The sequence below is a fragment of the Gigantopelta aegis genome, chromosome 4, assembly GCF_016097555.1.
Source record: "Gigantopelta aegis isolate Gae_Host chromosome 4, Gae_host_genome, whole genome shotgun sequence".
In the NCBI taxonomy this organism is placed as follows: domain Eukaryota; kingdom Metazoa; phylum Mollusca; class Gastropoda; order Neomphalida; family Peltospiridae; genus Gigantopelta; species Gigantopelta aegis.
In genome coordinates this window covers 37,258,035-37,281,633 of record NC_054702.1, presented here as the reverse complement: position 1 = coordinate 37,281,633, position 23,599 = coordinate 37,258,035, and the positions used below count along the sequence as shown (strand labels likewise).

Here is a 23,599-nt window from a genome sequence, read left to right as displayed (position 1 = left end):
ACTGACATATTTAATCATTTGATTTGGCAGTAAACTCCATCAGTATCGGTAAACATTCCCTCCCCTAGTTTATCAGAAGGTCACTAAATTTCTACAAGGCCAGTTTGTCGCTTGAGTAAATCATTAAATATAGTTATTATTATTATTATTATTATTATTATTATTAATCAGAACACCTCGCTACGCTAGATGTAGAGTAAATCGGAAAAGATCGTATATATTCGTGAAAACAATTTTCCGACTCTTCGCCCGGTATCTCACGAAAGTTACCTAACTTCAATTTGAAGGGAAGTAACTCCATCAATCAATTGTTAGAAGAAAACATTTCGTGGCTAACGGGGTCGCCAATAAAACTAAATTTGCGACAGTAAAACCATCGATATACGTCCGCAAATCGGAAAACACAGTAGGGTTATCCCCTAAATGACACCAAAATAGTGCTTGTGATAGTTTTGGAATGTTTTCGTGGAAATCGTTTTTATATTTAAAAAAAACATTTTTGGATATACTAAAAATGTTTTAGGGTCGGCAGGTTCAAATTAGGGTTGGTCGGGTAACAGGAAACAAACAATATTTTATGATATGCCTAACTTTAGTAACAAATAAATACAGAATTAAAAATGAGAAGTTATTCCTTTAACTGACAGCCAAAGTGGTAAAGCGCTTGCTCGATATCACATGGGCCCACCGATGGGGATCAATCCCCGTATTTAAATTGTGTAGCGATCTCTGAAAGTTTCATAGCAAATCGCGATGCTATACTGAACATTTTGTTGTAATGATGAAAGTTAGTGATATCAGTTTAAAACACAACTTGTCAAGTTATAAACTTTTGCATTTTGTCTATTATTTACTGTTATTTAAGAAAAGACTCGCAACATATTTGTAGGCTGACAGTGGTGTTGCTTACTACATGTATAAAATGCAACATCCTCATGCAGGACTATTTCCAAATACATATATAGGGGAGATTCGGGTAATTGTGGACACTCTGGCTTCCGCTGTGTTTGCTTCTTGGAAACAGAACACTACGCTATAAGTTATAACGCCTATCTAAAATTTAAATGAACTTGATTGGCAGTTTTCCCTGTCACTATATATCACAATCAGCCATTGGGTAGATTCTATTTTGTTACCGTAAATTATAATAAAAGTACGAATGGTAAGAGGAGGTGAAATACAGACATACGTCGGCAAAATGCAGACATGGTCAATGGATACAATTTTCTTTTAATCCACAGCATTTTAAACATTTATTTTGTTACAAAATATAAATAATTAAACTTGTAAAACTTGTAATTATTATTAATACAATTGTTTTTGTTGTTTTTTAAATTAAGTTATGTATCATATTATAAAAGATTCTTAAAATACACAAATGTATTCTCTCATTCTGAAACGTTTTACTCGAAATTTGGTAGACATATCCAGAGAAAACATTTGAAGAAATAAATTATATCACGTGACCGATGCCACTGTGCATGTGACGTGAGATACTATTTTTGTGAATGGTTTGGGGGTTTTTAAGTCACACCGGGATAAAAATAGAAACATGGATTTTCAAGAACTATCTGTAGTCTCGTTATCAATTTGCAGACAATAAAATTAAATGTTTAATGTACGAAAATGGAATGTAGCAGCAGTATGGTCGAGAATGTCTGCAATTACCCTAATCTCCCCTACAATGTGACAAGAAAGAAAAAAATGCCTTCAGGAACAAACTTTTAAATGTCCTTTTTTAGGAGATTTTGCACCACTTTGATGCTTAGACAGCTTTCTAGAACTACAGTATATTTGATTTATTTGACTGTATACATTTATTCTTTTTAAAATGTCTTGTTATTTCATCAAATTTCTTACAAATAATACAAAATTATTTATAAAACCACCAAATTCATAAAAATAAACAAATAACCAGCAGTTTTGGTTTAGTATCTTCAGTGTAAGCTACAGTATGCTAGGACTCAGAAAGAGAGACTTTAACAGGTAGAGGGTTCGAATACTAAGCATGCCAAGATTATCAATATTCTTGAAATATAAATATAAAGTTAAATAAACACATTGTTCTAAACAAGTTATTAGTAATTTTTAAAGTGATGCCATTTGATTGTGGCAAGTTTTTACCTTCTTTGTTAAGTACATATGCCAACAATATTATCACAAAATAATATTTAAATCCCATAAAGGCCACAAACCGTAACGCATTGCAAATAAAACAAATGTGTCGGGGGGAAAAAAAATGGGGAAAATGAATTACCGGCCTTGACCTTGTAAAACAAATTCGCAAAATGACAGATATATTGATGCTGCAGTACTTTAAATATGGTTTTATGGTTATATAACGCTGTATAAAATTAACTAAATAATCAGTTTAGCATTACCTCAATAATGAAGATGCGTTTTGTGTCATTTCATGTATCATTTCATGACTGAGCTCTTTTGGAACTCTTCTTAAAACGAAAACACAACAAAGTGCTTTTGCTCTGACATCTATCGGTAGAATTAATGAGGAGATAACTTTGCTATATATAAACTTAGAAATCTGCATGATGCTTGAAAACTTTGACTCCAGACCACCACCCTGACAGCCCTCTTAAGGGCTACATCAACCACCCTAGGTTCATATATTGTCGGATCCATTTTAGGCTTAAATTTTAAAAATCCGGCAACTTTATTTTTCGGCCGAACCGTTCAAATTAGCGTTCAATCACATGGGTTTTTTCGAACATTATAACACAAACGAATTACTTCAACATTTTGACTTAATTCTCCTACTGAGAAACATTCAAACCCCACGACTACAATAACTTTCTCTAATTGGTATTGGCCCTTAATTAAGTATTTGGGTTTGGTACATTGGGGAAGAAGAAATGTTTTATTAATCGACGCACTCAACACATTTTATTTATGGATATATTTTTAAAGACTCGCAAATAATGAAGGGGGAAATCTGTAGCCGCCATGCCATACGGCCCATAGGATACTCTTTTTTCGAGTAGTAGCAAGGGATATTGTATAAGCTGTATCCTATATACAGGATAGTATACACTACGGCCTTTGTTACTCCAGTTCTGGAGCACTGAATGGAAAAAAAAGAAGGAAAAAAACTTTTTTGTTTTGTTCTTTCACAAGCTACACTAGTCTGTAAAATGAAATGAGCTGTCTTTTTCAGTTCTCCTCTGTCACCATAGAGTTTGGTTTGTATAGTTGTTTCAACAGGCCACTCAGATTGTCCCAAACCTTGATAGCTTGGGCACTGCTGAAGGATGTGCTCAGTTGTTTGGTCTTCGAATCCACAACTGCAAGTTGGTGAAGCTAGCTTGAACATGTGAGCATTTAGTCTGCTGTGGCCTGTACGGAGTCTTAACAGAGTTACTTGATCCACTCGGCTGAGAAGGTGATAATCATTCCTCACTGTCCTAGGCTTAGGGGCTGACCTGATCAGGGTTTTCTTTTCAGAGAAGCTAACTCTGTTTTTTGGTTGCATTTGTTTTGCACCTAGCTTGGCTAGCCTGTCTGTTTCCTCATTTCTTGGGATCCCACAGTGGGCTAGAATCCATTGTAGGGCTACTCGTCTCTCCTTTGCATGTTCTTGGATGCCTTCTAACGCTTGCAGAACTCAACAAGCATCTGACAGAAAGACGACTTGTTAACATTCATCTTTGAAGTACTTAATCATGGTAGTGGCCTGCATTAGGGATTGGGCCTTTGCATTATAACTGGAACTGTAGGTACCGATTGAGATTTCCGCTTTGAAGATGTTTCCTGAAGGGGACTTAACAAACATGCCTGCACCTCCATTGGTCACATCATTTGTTGATGAGCCATCCGTGTATGCATCGATCCGGGATTCTTCTGAGTATTGCTCATTGATCATGACCATAGTCGAAGAGCGTTTGACCATGTCAACTTGAGAGTCTCCTGAGGTTACATGTGGGACAGATCGATATGTGGATTTGTAGATTAGCTTGTCCAAACTTCTGTGGCTGTGGGGGATCTGCTGGACTAAAAGGAAGAGTCTCTGTTAGACGGTTAACCCATGCTCTCTGATAAGTATCCGACTTTGGTGGATGAAACTGCTGTGTTTGAGATGGTTCTTTGTCAGTTACCCCATCCTCATTGGATGGTTGGGCAGGTACTTGAATTTCTCTGCCTGGACCATGATCTTCGCTTCTCTCCTCTCACTGAGTGGTTATATTGCAGCAGTTTTTCCCCCATGTCTTTAACAGGTGTAGACTTCATATATTCTGTCATGATTCGCAAATATTAATTTTGAACCTTGTCTAGAGTTTGCTGGTTTGTCTTTGCTGTCGTTGACCAAGCTTTTGAACCGTACTCGAGATGAGGTCTTATGGTTCCTTCATAATTGTACTCTCTTGAGGGTCCTCTCATTTGCTCCCCGGATGGTCCCTGCTAGTTTCCGTATAATGGCTAGCTTGTGTCTAGATTTTGTTTCTGCTTTTTGGATGTATGGTTTCAAAGTTTGTTTCTTGTCAAAGCGACACCAAGATATGTTGCTTCTTCACTTTTCAGTGGAGTATTGCCAATTTTAATAATTCCCGCTTTTTGTTTCGGTGATAGGGTAAAGAGTATGGTGGAAGACTTGTCTTTGCTGATAGCCACACACCATTTTTGTGACCATTCTGTTAGATTGTCTGCCGCTATCTGCATTCTGTAGCTGGCAGTAGTAGCACATTCTTCATTGCACCACATCACCAAATCATCAGCATAGAGAGCAGCTAGTATTCCTTTGGGGACTTCTTGTATCAGATCGTTGATAAATATTAGGAAGAGGGTGGGTGATATGACTCCTCCGTTTGGGGGACACCATGTCGCAAAAGTACTTTTTTTTTGCTCAAAATAGACCAATGAACCCACAAACGGTGACTCCCCCCCCCCCCCCCCCCATAAATTTGAAAAGTGAAATGTATAAAAACACCAGTTTAAACATAAACCCCACAGGTGATTTTTAAAAAAAGAAGAAAACAATATTACCCCCCCCCCCCCCCCCCCCCCCCCCCCAAAAACAAAACAAAACAAAAAACGAATAGATTAGAGTAGACCTAACAACGTGGGTGCGTGTAATGGGAGGGGTAACACGAGGCACTACTAAATAAATGAATGAATGGCTCAAATTCAGCACAGTGGGAAAAAAATCGCATGGAATCAGGGAGATGACAATATTTTTGTGAAATAACACTGTTATATATTGTGAGGAAACATAATAAACATAAGTTTAACTTTTCATCTCAAGAGTTTCGTAAAGACGCTCTTCATCTCTCATCAAATTCGACAAAAATTAACTGAAAGAGAGAGAGAGAGAGAGAGAGAGAGAGAGAGAGAGAGAGAGAGAGAGAGAGAGAGAGAGAGAGAGAGAGAGAGAGAGAGAGAGAGAGAGAGAGAGAGAGAGAGAGAGAGAGAGACGAAAAGAGAAAGTTGAAAGGGAAAGCGAAAGCGAAAGTAGTGTGTGTGTGTGTGTGTGTGTGTGTGTGTGTGTGTGTGTGTGTGTGTGTGTGTGTGTGTGATGACGAGTCACTTACCAAATGTTTGACATCCAATAGTCCATGATTAATTAATCAAAGTGTTCCAGTGGTGTCGTTAAACAAAATATGCAGAGAGGCGGGACGTAGCCCAGTGGTAAAGTGCTCGCTTGATGCATGTCGGTTTCGAATCGATCCCCGTCGGTGGGCCCATTGAGCTATTTCTTTCCAGCCAATGCACCATGACTGGCATATCAAAGGCTGTGGTATGTGCTATCCTGTCTATGGGATGGTGCATATAAAAGACCCCTTGCTACAAATGGCCAAATTTAGCGGGCTTCCTCTCTAAGACTATATGTCAAAATTACCAAATGTTTGACATCCAATAGCCGATGTTTAGTAAATCAATGTGCTCTAGTGGTGTCGTTTAACAAAACAAACTTTAAACAAAACAAACAATATTTATTTATTTATTTATTTATCCAACTTTGAACAAAAACGGCCTGCCATATTTTCCCCCTCGTTACAGCCGAATACTGACGGAAATAACCGAGCAATATTCTTGACACAACAGCCTGCGCTTACGGAAACAAACGATGTTCTTGTGAAAGCAGAATATGCAAAACATCAACGATATCGTGTGACATCCATGGCAGTGGACGCTATTAATAATGTTATCCCGTTGCAGTTGTTTAAAGCTATCCAAAACGTGCCTTCTGAAAGGCTTTTAGCTCCAGTTTTATCAGAGGTAACCTTTAGTACATTATTTATTTTTAGTGTGCCACGACTGTCAGTTATCATGTATGGAACACCATTTGTGTCTTGCTTTTAGGAACTAAAACTGTGATATATAGAGGATATTCTTTTTATCATTCATTATCATTATTTTTATTTGCGCAGAATATAGTGCCAGCGAATTCACCTACAAAAGCCTTTAATGGATGATAAATATAAAGTTAAAGTTCGTTTTGTTTGACGAAATCACGGTAGGACTTTCCTTTGGCACTGTCACCTGTAAAGAACATTATAAATACTTATACTTAAATAGATTAAATAGTTAGATTTAGGGTTAGTGACAGTGCGAAAGGAAAGTCCTTCCATAACGAGATAGCAGTAGGCTACATCTGAGAACAGGCAAAAATAGTTTTTAAAATAAAGTTTTCTTTCAAGACAAATGACAGTCTTTGAAAATCATAGAAAAAAGGAATTAAGAAATACATGTTGTGTTTATGAGGGGTTAAGTTCAATGTTGCTTTTTTTGCTAGTTTTAACTGTATTTTTACAAACATTTCTGTGAATATGACAGACATTTCTTTACTTTCCCAATGCAAAAGTCAATGACGTTTGAAATATTCAAATGTACGTACTGTTGCGTACAGACAACGCGACCACCGAAATAGGTCCCTCACCGAAATAGGTCCACAGACAATATTAGCAGCAAGCAATTAATATTTTAAATAACTGTACCATCATGTACTTTCCAACTTGTATCATGATCTTCGATATCCCAGTCAAAGAAAAGGTTCACTGAGGTCATTCATTCGGATGACGCAAGCACCTCAGGCGAGCACTCTACCGACTGAACTTGTAGATAGGTACTGGCTATAGATTGGGAGCAGCAGTGATGACTTCCCTTATATGGCAAGGTCTGGATTTTTCATCAGGGGTGATTGCCACTGGCGTAGGAATTGGGGGGTGGGGGTGCAGGGGGAACATGGCCCTACTTTGCAGCAGTGATGGTTTTTATATATTTATTTATATATATATATATATACATGGGTGTACGACCCGGGGGCAATTGCCCCCCCAAATTCGGGCAAAACAGTGGGAAAAATTTCGGGCAGTTTTTATCTGGGTAAAATTTTGGGCAAATCAACCCCTCCAGCCCCCCTAAATCAAAGAGTCCCCATATGTATATATATAAATATATGTGTGTGTGTGTGTGCCACCCCCCTTTTGGCACCTTCCTATGCCCGTGATTGATGCACTCATTTTGTTTCAGGCATGCCTGTTATGGATTCTCAAAAGTAATGGAACATCAGAAGATGACATTTCCCTCTCCACTGCCATAGAGGTGGAAAGATGCATTAACGAAATCATTAAATCAGCAAATTTCGTACAGCTACACATAGATGCAATATTGTCAGCAGATCTGGTGAGTACATGTACACGCTGTATCATTATTGTCTCACCTGGATGAAAAGTTAAAGTTTGTTTAGCTTAGTGACACCACTAGAGTACATTGGCTATTGGATGTCAAACATTGGTAAATTTGACATACAGTCTTAGACTAGAAAACCCTCTACATTTTTACATTAGTAGCAAGGGATCTTTTATAGGCACCATCCCACAAACAGGATATCACATACCATGGCATTTGATATACCAGTCATGGTGCATTGGCTGGAATGTGAAATAGCCCAATGGGCCCACTGACGGGGATCGATCCCAAACCGACCGTGCATCAAGCAAGTGCTTTACCGCTGGGCTATATGTCCCACCCACCCACCTGGGTGAAAGCAAATGGCGATATATATATATAGACCTGTATTACTTTTTTGAAGTCGTCGACGGCATCAATTTTTAACTGAAACGTTACGTTTTCAGATTTGTCTGTTTTAATTATTATTATTAGTCCAACCTTTATATATGTTTTATCTCCATCCTGTCTGTCTGTCCATCTGTCCCACATGTAGTTTTCCGGATGTTTTTTCACAATGCCTTGATGTGTTAAGCTGAAATTTTGTCTATAGCTTTATCATATACTATTACATATCAAGTTTGACTTTCATGATGATTTACCTATTTTTGACAGAGTTTTAGCCCTTGAACTTAGGAAATATGAAACTTTGTTTTCCAGAGTTCTTTTTCAACCAATGCCTCAATATATTGAGCTGAAATTTTGTATGTAGCTTTATCATACATGTACTATTACCAATCACGCTTGACTTTCATGATCATTTATCCATTTTTGACAGTTTTGGCTCTTGAACTTAGGAGATAAGAACATTTGTTGGGCCCAGAAGGGGACATGTATCGCATTAGCAGTACATACAGATTGCTTGTGATTATTATTATTTTGTTAAAACACCACACACATTTAGCAGGGACAAAGACATTTGTTTTTGGATATCATAAACAAAAAGGGGGGTCGTAGCTCAGTTGTACAGCACTCGATCCAGCCAGTGCACAATGACTGGTATATCAAATGCCGTGATATGTGCTATCCTGTCTGTGGGATGGTGCATATAAAAGATCCCTTGCTGCTAATCGAAAATAATAGCCCATGAAGTGGCAACAGTGGGTGTCCTCTCAATATCTGTGTGGTCCTTAACCATATGTCCGATGCCATATAACCATAAATAAAAATGTGTTGAGTGCATTGTTAAATAAAACATTTCCTTCATAAACATAAAATAGCAGAATCTGGTGAATCTGCAGTAAATCCATTTTGGTATGGTTTTCTTGTATGCTGTCAGTTGAGCTATTTCAGTATTATCTGATTCTGAGGTACACGGAACCTGCAGTATCTGCTGAGTAATCATCCCCCATGTGGGAACATCCACTCAGGAAACACAGAGTGTAAAAAATAGTGGAACGAGATTGCCAGACTCCTCTTTCAAATTCATTTGTGAAGGACATTTTCTCAGATACAACAAATATAATCCACACACACACACAAAACAAAAGTGGTATGACCATGGCCGTATCGTCTGTACCACCCCTGCACATCCATAATCGGACCAGTGAAGTGGGTAAAACCTGTTGCATGTGACTTTACATCTATCCATTGATTCTGGCGGTACACTTGTTCACAGCTGGTACTGGAATGAAAAATCCCCTATTGCCTCAGGTGTAACATGAACCCAGTACATACCAGCCTTAAGTCTGATGGGGTGGAACATAGCCCAGTGGTAAAGCGCTCGCTTGATGCCCAGTCGGTGTAGGAACGATCGCCGTCGTCGGCCCATTGAGTTATTTCTTGTTCCAGCCAGTGCACAATGACTGGTATATCAAAGGCTGTGGTATGTGCTATCCTGTCTGTGGGATAGTGCATATAAAAGATCCCTTGTTACTAATGGAAAAATGTAGTAGGTTTTCTCTCTTAGACGTGGCCAAAATGACCAAATGTTTGACATCCAATAATCAATGTTTAAAAATCAATGTGCTCTAGTTGTGTTGTTAAACAAAATAAACTTTAACTTTTACCCACTACACCACCAAGTCCAGAAAAAACTGAAACTTGGTTATAGTTACACCTATGTATGTTGTTCTTCTTAATTTAAATTTATTAAATTAATTTTTTGTTTAAAATTTTGTTAATTTAAATTTAAGAACCAGATTGCAGGTGCTATACTGAAACAAGAAAGAAACTTTGAATTAGATTACGTGTGTCCCGGCAATGAATTGGGAAATTGATGAACAACAATTTTCTGTTATAATATTCCTTTGGGAGTTTGGGTGTAAGCAACACAATGCCAAAACATTTTGATAATTGGCCCCATGGTGTCACGAGGTGTAAAATCCAAAATCATGCTGTCAGGATGAGACAGACATTTACAGTCAGAATGACTATTGCACAAAGTAAGCCTCGTTGACTAATAATTTAGCATTATTTCTTCTTTAATTTGTAGCTGTTTAAGAGTGGTATTGAAAAGCAGTGTGCACATTTGAATGCAACCATTACTGAACTCTCCAGGCTTAAGCAGCAATTACAGAATTCAGGAAATAAAACTATCGCCTCAAGAATATATCAGGCTGCTAGCAGTGTATGCTTGGCAATTTGGAAGGTATATTTTATTGTTAGTTATTTTATTTTTGAATTTTGTGTTTGTTTGAATTTTTATTTATTCGGCATATACATGTATGTTCAGTGATTTAATGTTCATTTATATGCTTATAATATCATATCAAAGCCATAGTTCTTGTAATGTTTAGTTTTTTTCCTCAAATTGTTAACAGTACCGTCCCTCCCCAACTTAAACCTTGACACTTTGATATTAGGTGTCATTACACAATTCATTCTTATTACATGATGAGCTTTTGATTATGAAGACTAGAAATTAATTATGGTTTGATGGAATATTTGTTTTGCTTTCTTGCTGGTGATAACATCATTCGTTATTTTTGATAACACATACTGTTAACACATATATGTGTAATAACAATTTAAAGATATATGACTGGCTGCTCCTAGGTGATGACCAGGTTGCAAATGCCATACCATCTAATAAAAAAAAGCACAATCGAAATTGATCACTCAGTGATATACCAGTTAACCTGAAATTGACTTGTCTGTGACACATAAGTTAACTAAGCACTATATGGCCATAAATAGGTTTTAGTTGGAAAAAGCATTTAAATTTATTTTAAAACTGTATTTGGAAGATATGTAAGAAATTGTTTAAAAATATATCCCAACTTGCTTTTGCTTGTTAGAAACATTTTAAAATAACTCATTGTATGGTAAATGGTATCTAACAGCTTCTCATGTTTTATTATCTATTTCATTTGTTGTTTTAGGTCCTGTGTGTCTGTGATGAAGTTCGACTAAGAAAGATCACATTAGCTATTGAGAAAGTAAAAGAAGCAGTGTTTCAGACTCAAAAAATCTATTCTGAGAAAGAAAGTGTTAGCTACTTAATGGTACACTTTATTACACCATTTCACACAAAGGAGAATTTTGTTCCATCCATCCATCCATCCATCCATCCATCCATCCTTTCTTCCTTCCATTCTTACCTCCCTCTCTCTCTACTCCCTCCAACCCCCCTTCCTCCCTCCTCCCTCCATCCATTCATCCATCCATTTTTGTGTTCATATCCAATTAAGATTCAAGCTCACCTCCAGATACAACGTAATTAAATATTTTTATGGTCTAATTTTTACTAATAATACATGAATGTTTGTTCAGTGGATTTTACCAAAAGTTGAGATTTTAATGCTACCCGAAATCAGACCTGTCAACCCTCCCGGATTCCGCGGGAGTCTCCCGGTATTTGATCAAATCTCCTTTCTCCTGTGCGGGAGACAGTTTCTCCTTTTAAATGACATTTTTGTAAGTATAAAAAAAAATCGATCCTCTTTTGTCAAAATAACAGAAGGGAAGTAACTCTGCCTTTTTTTCTCATTCGGCAAATGTCGACTACTTTCGGCTTCTGAGAATGTAACAGGCCGAATTGTCCCGACTGTTTAACCTTTGCCGAAGTGAAAATTGTGGGATAGCCTATTTATATTGTTAAAAAAGCACATGGAGTTTATAAAATGACATGTAATTATAATGTTTGTTGTCATCGTAATGGCTACAATGCGTGTTGCCGCTAATTCAACAGGCTGTGTATTGACATTCAGTGTTGCCATATAAAAAAAAAAAAACTATCCAATTTAGTTCTAATAACACCTCTGAATTGTAAAATGTCTTCCCACTGGATTACATAATGCAACTATGACGAATCTGAACTGCCAGACTCCGAGTTGACAGCGATACACACGATGCATGTTAAAATCACATGTCACAGCAAGACAACGAAAAGACCAATTAGCTGTATAAACATACTTGTGTCAGTTAATTTTGTATGTTTGTGCAGTAAAATGTTGGTTATAAGGGTACACTTCAAGAAATTATTTTTGTACAATTAAAAAATGTTGTGTTTGACATTGACATAAAGTTACTCACGGAAATGGGTATAATTCCGGTATATTTTACACGATGTCCGTAATGAGGTTTTACTTATGATTAATGAAAATACAATGTTTATTGCATCATTATAATGATTTTAAATAAGTACCACGCCACCGTTCCTCATTATAGTAAAAACTGAATATTAATTTATAAGATTTATATAAATTTGTCTTTGGTACTTAGGTACACTAACCACAAATGATAATGTAACGCAACCTGTAAGGCTGTAAGTGTAATACCGTAAATGTACTAATTAAATTTTGTATTTCTTGTTCATGTTCTTAACATTTTTTTTTTTAAATATGTATTAAATCATAATAATATTTAAACTTTAAAAAAAAAAAAAAAAAAAAAAAAAAAAAATTAATATTTTTTTATTTTTTTTAATGCCAAGATCTAAGGTTAAGAAGTATATATGACATTATAAAGTATTCATATAACTTATTGTAATAATGTTTTTTTTTAAATCTTGCGATTTTGGGTTAAATTGTGTGAATTTAAAAATCTCCTGCTTTTTGACAAAATCTCCTGCTTTTTCAACACACACCTCCTGCTTTCTCTTGTCTAAAGGTTGACAGGTCTGCCCGAAATCCCGGACTTTTCTAAACCTTGCAAAATTTTTTGAATTTTGATCCTTATTTCAGTTGCTTTATTGAATTTTACAGTAGATTAATATGTTTTCTATCTGGTTTTTCCCACTAATATGTTTTGTTTTGTTTCGTGCAGACTTTGGACCATGCTAAGCTGGTGTTATTGGATCTTTGTGAAGACTACCACACAGACATACTAGACCGGTCTCTTAGAGATACCTTTATGAGTGCTGTTCACAAAGTCAGGGATTCTGTCAGACGTCTGGAAGTGACTCTTCAGAGAGACCGGACAGAATCTGAACAGACAAGCTGTAAGGTAGATCTGTAAAATAGGTTGATAATTGTTGTACTTTGTAATAAGGATTTCTCCACAACTGATCACCTGGGGGAGGCTGGAGACAACTGTTTTGAAAACAAATTGCAGCAGATCTAAAAGACATAAAATAATAATAATAATGGTTTCCTGGAATATTAGTTACTGTGGAAATTACTATTATTGATACTCCACGACAAGTGAAAATCTGCTCAGACAAGCGAAATGTACCTCAGTGGTTGTCCAGTGGACAAGTGAAAATATTCAATGCAGTTTCATTTTGAATAATCAAAACTAATATCCTTGCATTGAATAAAACTAACAACTTATTTGGACAAGTGAGAAGATTTCTAGATATATTTGTCTGGTGAACTAGTGAAAGTTTTTGTCTATTTCTATCACTGCATGATTAGTCTTAAGAAATATTGGCCAGAGTTCAACAAATATGCCCAAGGCTAGTGCTTTTTCAAGTCAGGCCAGTGATGGATGCTAAACTACTAGCCTGATTGGCATTCATAAAACACATCTGCTTAACAGTGTAATTTTATTGAACTCAGTTTAAACAGTTAAAAACCCCACTTTTTGCACCAAAACAACCATATGCCAAATGCCTTCACTTAACTGGTGCCCTGAGTATTCTTTATTCTAACATAGTATAAGCTTAAAGCAACTGGTCACCAGTTTAATAAAGTTGCACACCACATTTTTTTTTTTTTCAACTTATGATGTATATGACAATAAATAGATGTGTAAATAATTTCTTTATTTAAAAAATCTTGCATTTATACTACTACTTTTTTTAAAACAATATTTATTCATTTAAAATAAATGAAATGGATCTGCAAACAGTACTACTGCTGCTGCTGCTGCTGCTGCTACTACTACTACTACTACTACTACTACTACTACTACTACTACTACTACTATTATTATAATACATGTATTTATAATAATAATAAAATAATTTATCATATAATATCTTACATTTTCAGTGCAATCAAAGTATGTGATATTTTTCAGATCACATACTTTAAGAATTTGATAACTTTGCAAATTAGATGTAAATTAGTTGAGGTCTCGGCACTAGGTTTATTGACATTTAAGCAAACGTACTTGGGTGACACTCCATGATTGATGTATGCATTCATAGTCATCAAATAAAAACATTTCAATGGAATTTGCCACTGAACGCTGTTCAGAAAACAAAAAATGTTAGGCATAACTTTATTTTGATGTAAGGACAAAAATTCAAAAATCTACCACGCCACATATTCTTACGTCATTTGAATATCTAGTAATGGCGGACTGGAATTAAAGTTACGTGTACAGTTTACAAAAACACATTGTATTAAGCTTGAGCTTATATGTTAAAGAGATTATTACCCTCATGTATTTCGGTATCGTCAATATCATATATTAGGAATAAAAATAATGTATTATGCTTGCCAGAGGCTCGCATAATACAATTTTTATTCCTAATATATGATGTTGACGATACCGAAAAACACTCTGGTAATAACCTCTATATATATCATACCGTCATATAAATTCGAACAGCTCATTTATACGCGATTTTCCATGTGCATACTGAAGGTGTGACATCAACAAACATCGCAGATTGACAAGAGTAAGTTGGGCATCGTTCGCTACAAAAATGTTGCCTATAAAACTTCCTTGTGTAATTATGGCAATTAATTTATTGAAAAATAATGCTAATGAATCGCTGTCCAAGTTTTGGGTACATACCATCATGTAAATACAAATGTAGCACTTTACTGCATCGGGATACATCTGCACTCGATGTGCCGTCTGCTTTGTTTATATAAATATTGAATACGTCATTCACTTTAAAGGGAAACAAATCTGATTCTTTTAGAAAAATACTGAAGCCTGGTTAGACCATTTCTTATTAACGTCTGCGAGACTTTACAATATTCCTTTTCTGAAGGTAAGGGTTCCTTTTTCTTTTTTAGACTACTTCTCGCACTGAGAGATCCAGATAATGTCAATACACCCAAGAACATCTTTCCTGCTGTAATAAACGATCGCGTAGACATCCTTAAGGCTGCCAAAAGGTTTTCAGTCCCAGTTACAACACTGTATGACCACTGTAGAGGGAGACTGACGTGTCATGTAGCAATTCTGAACCTCAAACCTTTTTATCTAAAAATGAGGAAGCTAAACATCTTGGTCACATCCAAAACATGGCATACCATACATACACATTCTTGTGCTGCTACGGAACATTGTTTATTTGTAGAAACTATCACGTGTTCGAAAACATATGATGTAACTTCCTCACAATATATCCAGACACGATGTCTGCTGCAACCATTATTGTGTTTAACATCTATAATTATGTCTGTTTCATGGATTATATTGCAATGAAGAGTTAAGAAAGATTATTTAGCTTTTAATTCAGAATTCATTACAGAAATTTGCAATATTTGCTTATCTGTTCAAAAACATATTATGGGAGGATATATATTTTTTTAACTGGATTCGTTTTATGTTAAAACAAAGTTTTTATGGGTGATTGCAAATTTAATTATTTAATTGCAGGGCTAGCTTTGGCACTCGCTAAATGTTTTGGCAATTTCAAATTTTTAAAACTGTCAAATATTATTTTTGTGTTTCTGCAATTCATTAAGTTTTTATGAATAATTTGGCGAACGTTTCTGCTCACCCAGAGCTAGCCATGAATTATGTTCAACTGTATGCCCTGTTTTTACAGAGTGAAGTAGAAGAGCAGATAACTGAACTGTGTTCCAGCCTGTCTGAACTCAGTGTGATTGTGAATTACCCGATGACACAGCACAACACCGAGATAGTTCCAAAACCTGTTTTTTTTGTAACCAATGTAGAAAAGGTATGAAATTTGTATTACTAAAGGTGCATAATCGTAGTTCACATCAACCAATTTGAGATGATGTTGGCATTTGTTTGTAATGTTTGCTAATTAATTTAGTTTGTAGTACGGTGAAACTGATAACAAAAAGTTAAAAAAAAAAAAAAATATATATATATATATATATAGTATACATATACATGGGTAACCCGCTACTGGAAAGAGTAGTAAATATATGTACAATAAAAATTATCAATATTATACATCCTAAAATAATTTATATATACTTGAAGAATCAATTTTTATCAGAGAATAGACCCTTTGTTGGTTTTCCCATTCCAACCAGTGCTCCACAACTGGTATATCAACCGGTATGTGCTGTTCTGACTGTATGCAAGTGTTGATAATAAACAATCATTCTTTAGACCAAGTGTCACAAACGGTGAAAGTTTATTTAATATTTTTTAATATTTAAAGTTGCCCAAACATGATTATGGTCACATTTGGTGACCTTGTGACTGTCAGTTTCGAACCCTGTGTTAATCGTCCAGTAACCACTGGTAACACTGATCCCAAGAACTCATTTCATTCACTTTATTTCAACTTATTTTCATGCTTCATATTCAATTAAAGTTCAAGCACTCTATCTGAGCTGCGAACCCAATACCTACCAGCCTTATGTTCGATGGCCTTACTACGACACCACCAGCAACTAGAGGAACCAGTTATATTTTAATTTGTCTTTTGACTAAAAGGGCCAAAGTATAATTTTCAAAGTTGAGGGATGTGTCAGAGCCTCGCTCCCCCTCCCCACCAACTTCTGACACCTATGACCATTCCGTTTTTGTTTACCTCAGATACTGATGGCATATTCTGAAGCTAGCCGATACGGTATTAGCCCAAATGTTGACGTGTGGATGGGAAGGATTGTGGAGCACAGTCTGAACATTGCATTGCTTTGTCGGATTTGCCAACCTGACTACAAATATGTCATTCTTGACAACTGCAAAAGGGTAATATGTTACACAATTATACTTTTGTTTTGTCGCAGACTAGCCAAACGTTACATGCATATACACACTGATGTACATGTAGAATACTACACCTGTTTGATTTTAACACTATTTGTTTATAATTAAATTTCCGTTACATTCATTGCAATATAATGTCTTCCCATTGGTCAGGATGTAGCAATGGGAGTTTGTTCAATTCTCGATGGAACGTAAAAATTACGTCGTCAGACATTATTTTATATGGGCAAATTGTCTTATTGAGCGTTATTGTTTATGGACCAAAATTAATTCAAAATAAAGTATGAAGTTTTAGTTTATTATTGACAAGTATGATTCAAATTTAATTATAAGTATTGTCTGTGTTTTTTCTTTTATGTTCATCTGTATATGAAAAAACCCCAAATCATCTGCAAACTTATTTAAGAATGGCTTTGCTGATTCACACAGATTGCGGATGCTTTTTTTTGTTCATACCCTGATGAATGTAAAAGAAATAACAGACAATTCTTAAATAAATAATTTAAGAAAAACTATATGGTTGACACAAAGTCATATTCAAATTTTTTGACCAATTTTGAAAAAACATACCATAGTTAATTTCATGTTTCACAGTATAAAAAAAGAAAGAAAACAGCCACAGTCACAGTGAATGATCGTCAAAGCAACATTTAAAAATAAGTCTTTTTACAAATGCAATGATATTTATATTTTTAAAATTCTTAATATGTTAAATATCACCCTCGACAAATACCGATTACCGGGTAACTAGACGAGGTTGACATTTTACATATTAAAAACATGAGTATTTATCCTATAACACTTCTAAAATAACATTTTCATTCAATAATTAAATTTCTGTTACATTCATTCCAACATAATAACGTCATCCCATTGGTCCAGATGTAGCAACAATTTCTATTTGCATGGGGTGATTATTAGTTTCTACTGAGTACCCTGGAGGTTTATATCTAAATGTCTGTGGAGACCCTGTATGGAAATAGTTTTAAAAAACAACAACCCCTAGATGTACTGTTGTCAGCAAAAATGTAAGAACAGTGCATTGTGTGTTTCAGCTTCTTCAAGTGAACCGAAGAGCTGTGGAATTGTCTGTTATAGTCCGTGCCAGAATGGGTTGCTTGCAGATCAGGTATTACAAATACCAGGCATAATTTTCTTTCATCTGAGTTTATCAATTTAAAGAATTAAATGCCATAAAAATTGCATACTGTATTTATTTCAAATAGTAATATTGTGGTTTGAGTTTTCTGAGTATGTCTATGATCTACAGCACCACGACTGGTATATCAAAGGCCATGGTATGTGCTATCCGGTGTAGGATAGTGCATATAAAATATCTCTTGCTACTAATGAAAAAATGTAGCAGATTTCCTCCCTAAGTCTATATGTCAAAATTATGAAATGTTTGACATCCAATAGCCGGTGATTAATAAATCAATGTGCTCTAGTGTTGTTGTTAAACAAAACCCAACTTTAACTTTAACTTTTTGATCTACAATTATTAAAGTGTGTATATGCCTGTGTGGTTTATCCATCTTGATTATACATTAAACATGCTTTTGGACAATAATTTAAGTTTGGCTTCATGTGTTCTGAGCTGTTCACACCATCGCCTACCTGTCTCAACTTCCTCCACGGGTGCAGTCTCTGTGTACTTCCCTGTATCCACCTGGCATCCTCGTCCTCTGTCGCTATTAAGGCTGGTCTAACCCATGAAACTAGTAGTAGGGGAGCATAGTAGGTAGTTACAAGTGCCTCTTAACAAGGTGTGTGGCACGGATAGCCGCAAGAGACAAGCACCTGTTGCAGTTGGAGAGACAAGGACTGGAATGTGGAGGTGGACAGCGAAAGAAGTTGAAAGATAGGAGGTGTTGCCAGATCGGGAAGAAATGAGATGGAATTCAAAGGAGTAAAAGGAAAGGGGGCAGTGGGAGATAAAAAAAAAGATAAAAAAAGTGTTTTGGAAAATAAGAAACTTTTTGTATTTCTATATGAAAGTTGTCAAAACGGTAACCACGGTATAAATAAAACAGCAGTACTCATCCATAGTGAAGAATGTTGTCGGCTCCATGGAGAATATCCTCATGGTAATTGTTTTGACATATAGCATTAGAGAGGGAACCTGCCACATTTTGTAAGGTGTGATTTATATGCACCATCCCACAAAAAGGATACAATATACCATGACCTTTGATACACCAACGGGGATCGATCCTAGAATGAGTGCGCATCAGGCAAGGATGTTACCGCTCTCAAGAACTAATGGTATTTTATTGATTAACCTATCTTACTAAACTAGGGCGGGATTTAGCTCAGTCGGTTGAGCGCTCGCTTGAGGTGCTTACGTCGCAGGATCGAACCACCTCAGTGGATCCATTCAACTGATTGTTTTTTTTTCTCGTTCCAGCCAGTGCACTACAACTGGTCAAAGGCTGTGGTATGTGCTTTCCTGTCTGTGGGAAAGTGCATATAAAAGATCCCTTGCTACATTTAAAAAATGATGCGGGTTTCCTCTATTGACTATGAGTCAGAATTACCAAGTGTTTGACATCAAATAGCCGATGATTAATATATCAGTGTGCTCTAGTGGTGTCATTAAACAAAACAAACTTTTTATCTTACTAAACTCTACATTTTATTATTATTATTGTTAATCTGTCGCTATTTAGTATTTAATAGTTGGAGATCTGTTTTGTTAAATTTTAGTGGAACCTAATACGAGATTTGAATGTGGTGATGGGTCCTTGATATTGTGATATGTCCATTGCTGTGACATTTAAAGAGACATACCCTAGTTTCAACCCGTGAAAATTAACACTAAGTTTAGTTAATCTACAAACGTGTAACACATTTGGATAAAGTTACAATTGAGTGAAACATGAGTCTGTGACTTTGAAATGGTAAAATACCCTCTGAAAATAGACTAAAACTCGACTCCATAACTTACTTTTCAGAGGCACATGCCTTTTAAAAAATATGACAAATGCATTTTATGATATTAAAAACACCAGGGTGGCCAAAAACACTTCAAATGTACGAAAATTGATAATCTAAACAATACAATCTTTAGAAGTTAAGTTATCAAAAACGGCTCTAAAAGTCAAAAATATGCGTTAGTGTTTAAAAACTAGGGTATGTCCCTTTAATACTAAAATCTAAAGGTCTTATATCAAGAATTTTAACTGACAATATCAGTGTATGAAAAATAACTGAATATAGGTGGGTGAAGGCACTCATTCCTTTCTTGATCCACCACTAACAATTAATTTTATAGCAGACAATTTCGTCATTTTAAGATCTTTTGTTTTGGTTTCCGTTCATGAAAGCTACATGTACACTGTAAAGTGAACTTGTTTGAACCCTTTGCTTTTACTTTTTTCTTCTAGAACTGATTTAGAAATTATACAGGAGACAGTAAAAGACGAACTCTTGGAACTGGAAGAAAATGTGAATTTAGCACTGGTTGGTCTTATAGTGGAAGTGTTCACTGAAACCACAGAACCCATTGAGAACCTGGCTAACGACATAATACATTCACACGAGGTACCTCATCGGCTGATAATGACAACTTGTCTTTTCAATATTCAAAAATTTTCAGTTGTTTATGAATATTTAATCAAAGTACGAAAAGCTAATGTTCAGTGAAACCCTTCTAAACTGGACACCCTCGGGACCAAGTAAAATGTCCGGTGAATAGAGGTTTGTGGTTTAGAGAGGTTAAGTTTTGTACTGATTTTTAAAAAAGGACCCTGAAAAATGTCCGGTTTGAGGGGAATTCCTGTTTACAGAGGGTCCAGTTTTGAGAGGTTTCACTGTATTAATAAAATATTATTTCTTTTCAACTTAACATGACTGGAACAGGTAACAGAGAACTCACTGGACACATTTTTTTTTATGTTGGAATGTTGTAGTAAGGGAAAATACCAATAGTTTGAGGTCAGGTTAAGTATTAATGAAAAGAGAAAATGATCCAGTTTTTCTAAACTTCCCTTCAAACATCTTGCATGTTGAGCTGCTGCAAACATCAGCTTTATCATATTATTTTATAATATTTAGTGAAATATCTTAAAATATCAGTGAAATAAAAGTGCTATCAGTCACTCAGTGACGATAACACATTTTAGAGTGAAAAGTTCACTATTTCACTCTAAAATGTGTTATCGTCACTGTAGAAAGTGTTATCTTCACTGTAAGAAAGCCGGAACTATTTTGCTGCTGGCATTTTAAAAATAAAGGTGAATTGCCAAAAGTTATATAATAAATAGAAAATTTCATGCTTTTTGTCAAATATGATTTATATCTCATCTTGTGAAATTTGCCATCATGTCACACTCGTCACGCAATCATATCTGAGCGCAAACTTCACTCGATGAGATATAAATCATATTTGACAAAAAACATGAAATCTCCTCTATTTATTAATGTCTAAATATTGCACATGGCTGGAGATTTTCGAAGCTAACTTAACGATGTGAAATCGTAAAACCACCCCTGCGCGTGCTGTAACCTCACCGTGGTGCAGGGGTGTAACATTCTCTTTGAGAATGGCCAATACAGCACAACTTGAAGTTGTAAAATTCAGTATCCGTAAAATTCTGTGACATTTGTATTTGTTTTTTTGCACAGTTCTTTACACTGTTTTTGTTTAAACCTTGAATTTTTATATTGATGTTGATCATCACTTTATTTATTTGCATTACCATAGTTTGACACCCAATAGCCGATGTATTTTTCGTGCTGGGGTGTCGTTAAACATTCATTCATTCATTCATTCATTCGTAAAACCATTGTGGGCTATGACGTCACTACAACACATGCCATAATGACGTCATGGCTTACGATGGTTTTATGATTTAGTATTGCTAAGATAGCTTCGAAAATATGGGCCTAGATTATTTGTGATTTAAACCATAGTTTTCAAGACTGGACTTGGAAAAAAAATCTCTCCATTATTGTAATGTGAGCAATCATTTTACTAGATATTTGTCAGTGTACAATTACGTTTGAAGCTTACAGTTTCCTGGTTAGAATGTTCATCTGTGCTAGTGTTGGGAATTGGTTTGAATTTCATTATCGATTATTGGTTATGATTATAACCAATGATCGATAATCAAATTCCACAAACTGATCAGCTTTCAATTACACAAATGGTCAGAACTGTACGACCAGAACTGTACGACCATAAGAAGGATTTGAATTATTATGGATACACCCTACAAATACAAAGTTTTACCTTTAAAAACTATTTATAAAAAAACATTTCTACATGCATATAAAAACTCCAACATATTTACATCAATTCCATCATCTAAAACACAAATTGGAGGAATAATTACAATGAACATTTTGTCACCATGTTCTTGTCACAAAGATTTCACTATAGTCTTGTACAGTTCAATACCCAAAATATCAAGAACAATAATATTGTATATTTATTTTTTATTTTTTATTAAACAGGATAAGTGTTATCAGGTGCCAGAATGTGTTGTGACCAAGTTCATCCATCATTCCACTCAGATCTGCCAGGTTGCTTTGTTAGTAGCTGCTTCCTCTTCTGACACTGAAGGTAAATGTTTTATAAATCTGATGACATAGTAAATGGAATATACATTTATAGGGTGTATACTACCAAATCAAATCCCATAGATGACAATAGTAACATATGTGGCTAAAACTCCTACCTGCAGCGTATCATTCGACATAAATGCCATGGATATAAATACTACCACCCCTCACCATTAAAGTGAATCAGAAAAAATTGGGGGTCAAGCTGCTCATTTCTGATATAATGGGTAGCGTCTATGACTACCCTAGTTCTGCACAAAATGCAAGTACTTTTTTTACAGGTACCCCGTACATGTTTCAAGCACAAGACTACTTGACACAGTGGTACTAGATTTTTTGCCCAGATAAAACTATTTTGTTTTTTACAACCAACATACTTACATTTATCACCAGCCACAGGACTTGTGGTGTTCACTTCTCTATAAAAAGTTTGGTGCACCTCGAATTTTGACCCAGCTGTAAGTTTATTTGGTTCAGTACTACCTATAGCAGTATGTTTCCTTCTATTTCTAGAGACATTTGAAATACGGTTAACCTTTTTATCAATTAAACAGAAAGATAATATATATATTATAATGCAAAATTACTAAATATTTGACATCCATTAACCGATGATTAATAAAAATCAATGTGCTCTAGTGGTGTCGTTATTTTAACACTTAGTCAAGTGAAAGCCCACTACAACCACATAGGTTATTCCTACCCAAATGATTCAAGGGATCTTCCCATTAACAGGACAATACATACCACAGCCTTTGATGTACCAGTCATATGAGGCACTGGGTTGGATGGGGAAAGACCTGTGTCCATGAAGGGTAATTGAGTCTTCGACCCATCACACCTCATTACGAACATTCTAACACTGGACTTCATCTCCCCCGAGTGAAACATAATGATATTATTGTTGTTTTTTCCTCAACAGGTGGGGCAGGAAGTAGCCCAGTAGTACAGCGTTCGCTCGATGCGCGGTCGATGTGGGATCGATCCCCGTCGGTGGGCCCATTGGGCTATTTCTCATTCCAGCTAGTGCACCACGACTGGTATATCAAAGACCCGTGGTATGTACTATCCTGTCTGTGGGATGGTGCAT

At 35.7% G+C, this 23,599-nt stretch overlaps 2 protein-coding genes across 11 annotated transcripts in view; one reads left to right on the top strand and one right to left on the bottom strand.

Annotated features, from left to right (window-relative positions):
* Window positions 1–2,488, bottom strand: part of LOC121370494 (CCR4-NOT transcription complex subunit 2-like) — a 43,920-nt gene extending 41,432 nt beyond the window's left edge. For 8 of the 10 annotated variants that reach the window (XM_041495759.1, XM_041495761.1, XM_041495765.1 and 5 more), the window contains exon 1: window positions 2,382–2,488. The gene's annotated coding sequence lies outside the window, so the exon portion shown is untranslated. Of the gene's footprint in view, window positions 1–2,124; window positions 2,238–2,381 lie in introns of those variants that run through there. The other 2 variants (XM_041495760.1, XM_041495764.1) reach the window with 2 other exon arrangements.
* Window positions 2,489–6,096: 3,608 nt separating this feature from the next.
* The window catches only part of LOC121369820, a 62,148-nt gene continuing 44,645 nt past the window's right edge, over window positions 6,097–23,599 (top strand). Inside the window, exons 1-10 of the mRNA XM_041494894.1 lie at window positions 6,097–6,228; window positions 7,483–7,635; window positions 10,115–10,249; window positions 11,004–11,126; window positions 12,889–13,068; window positions 15,800–15,934; window positions 16,771–16,926; window positions 18,000–18,073; window positions 20,331–20,487; window positions 22,402–22,510. Of these exons, the coding sequence (XP_041350828.1) occupies window positions 6,130–6,228; window positions 7,483–7,635; window positions 10,115–10,249; window positions 11,004–11,126; window positions 12,889–13,068; window positions 15,800–15,934; window positions 16,771–16,926; window positions 18,000–18,073; window positions 20,331–20,487; window positions 22,402–22,510 (1,321 nt within the window). The 5' untranslated portion in view covers window positions 6,097–6,129. The remainder of the gene's footprint in view (window positions 6,229–7,482; window positions 7,636–10,114; window positions 10,250–11,003; window positions 11,127–12,888; window positions 13,069–15,799; window positions 15,935–16,770; window positions 16,927–17,999; window positions 18,074–20,330; window positions 20,488–22,401; window positions 22,511–23,599) is intronic.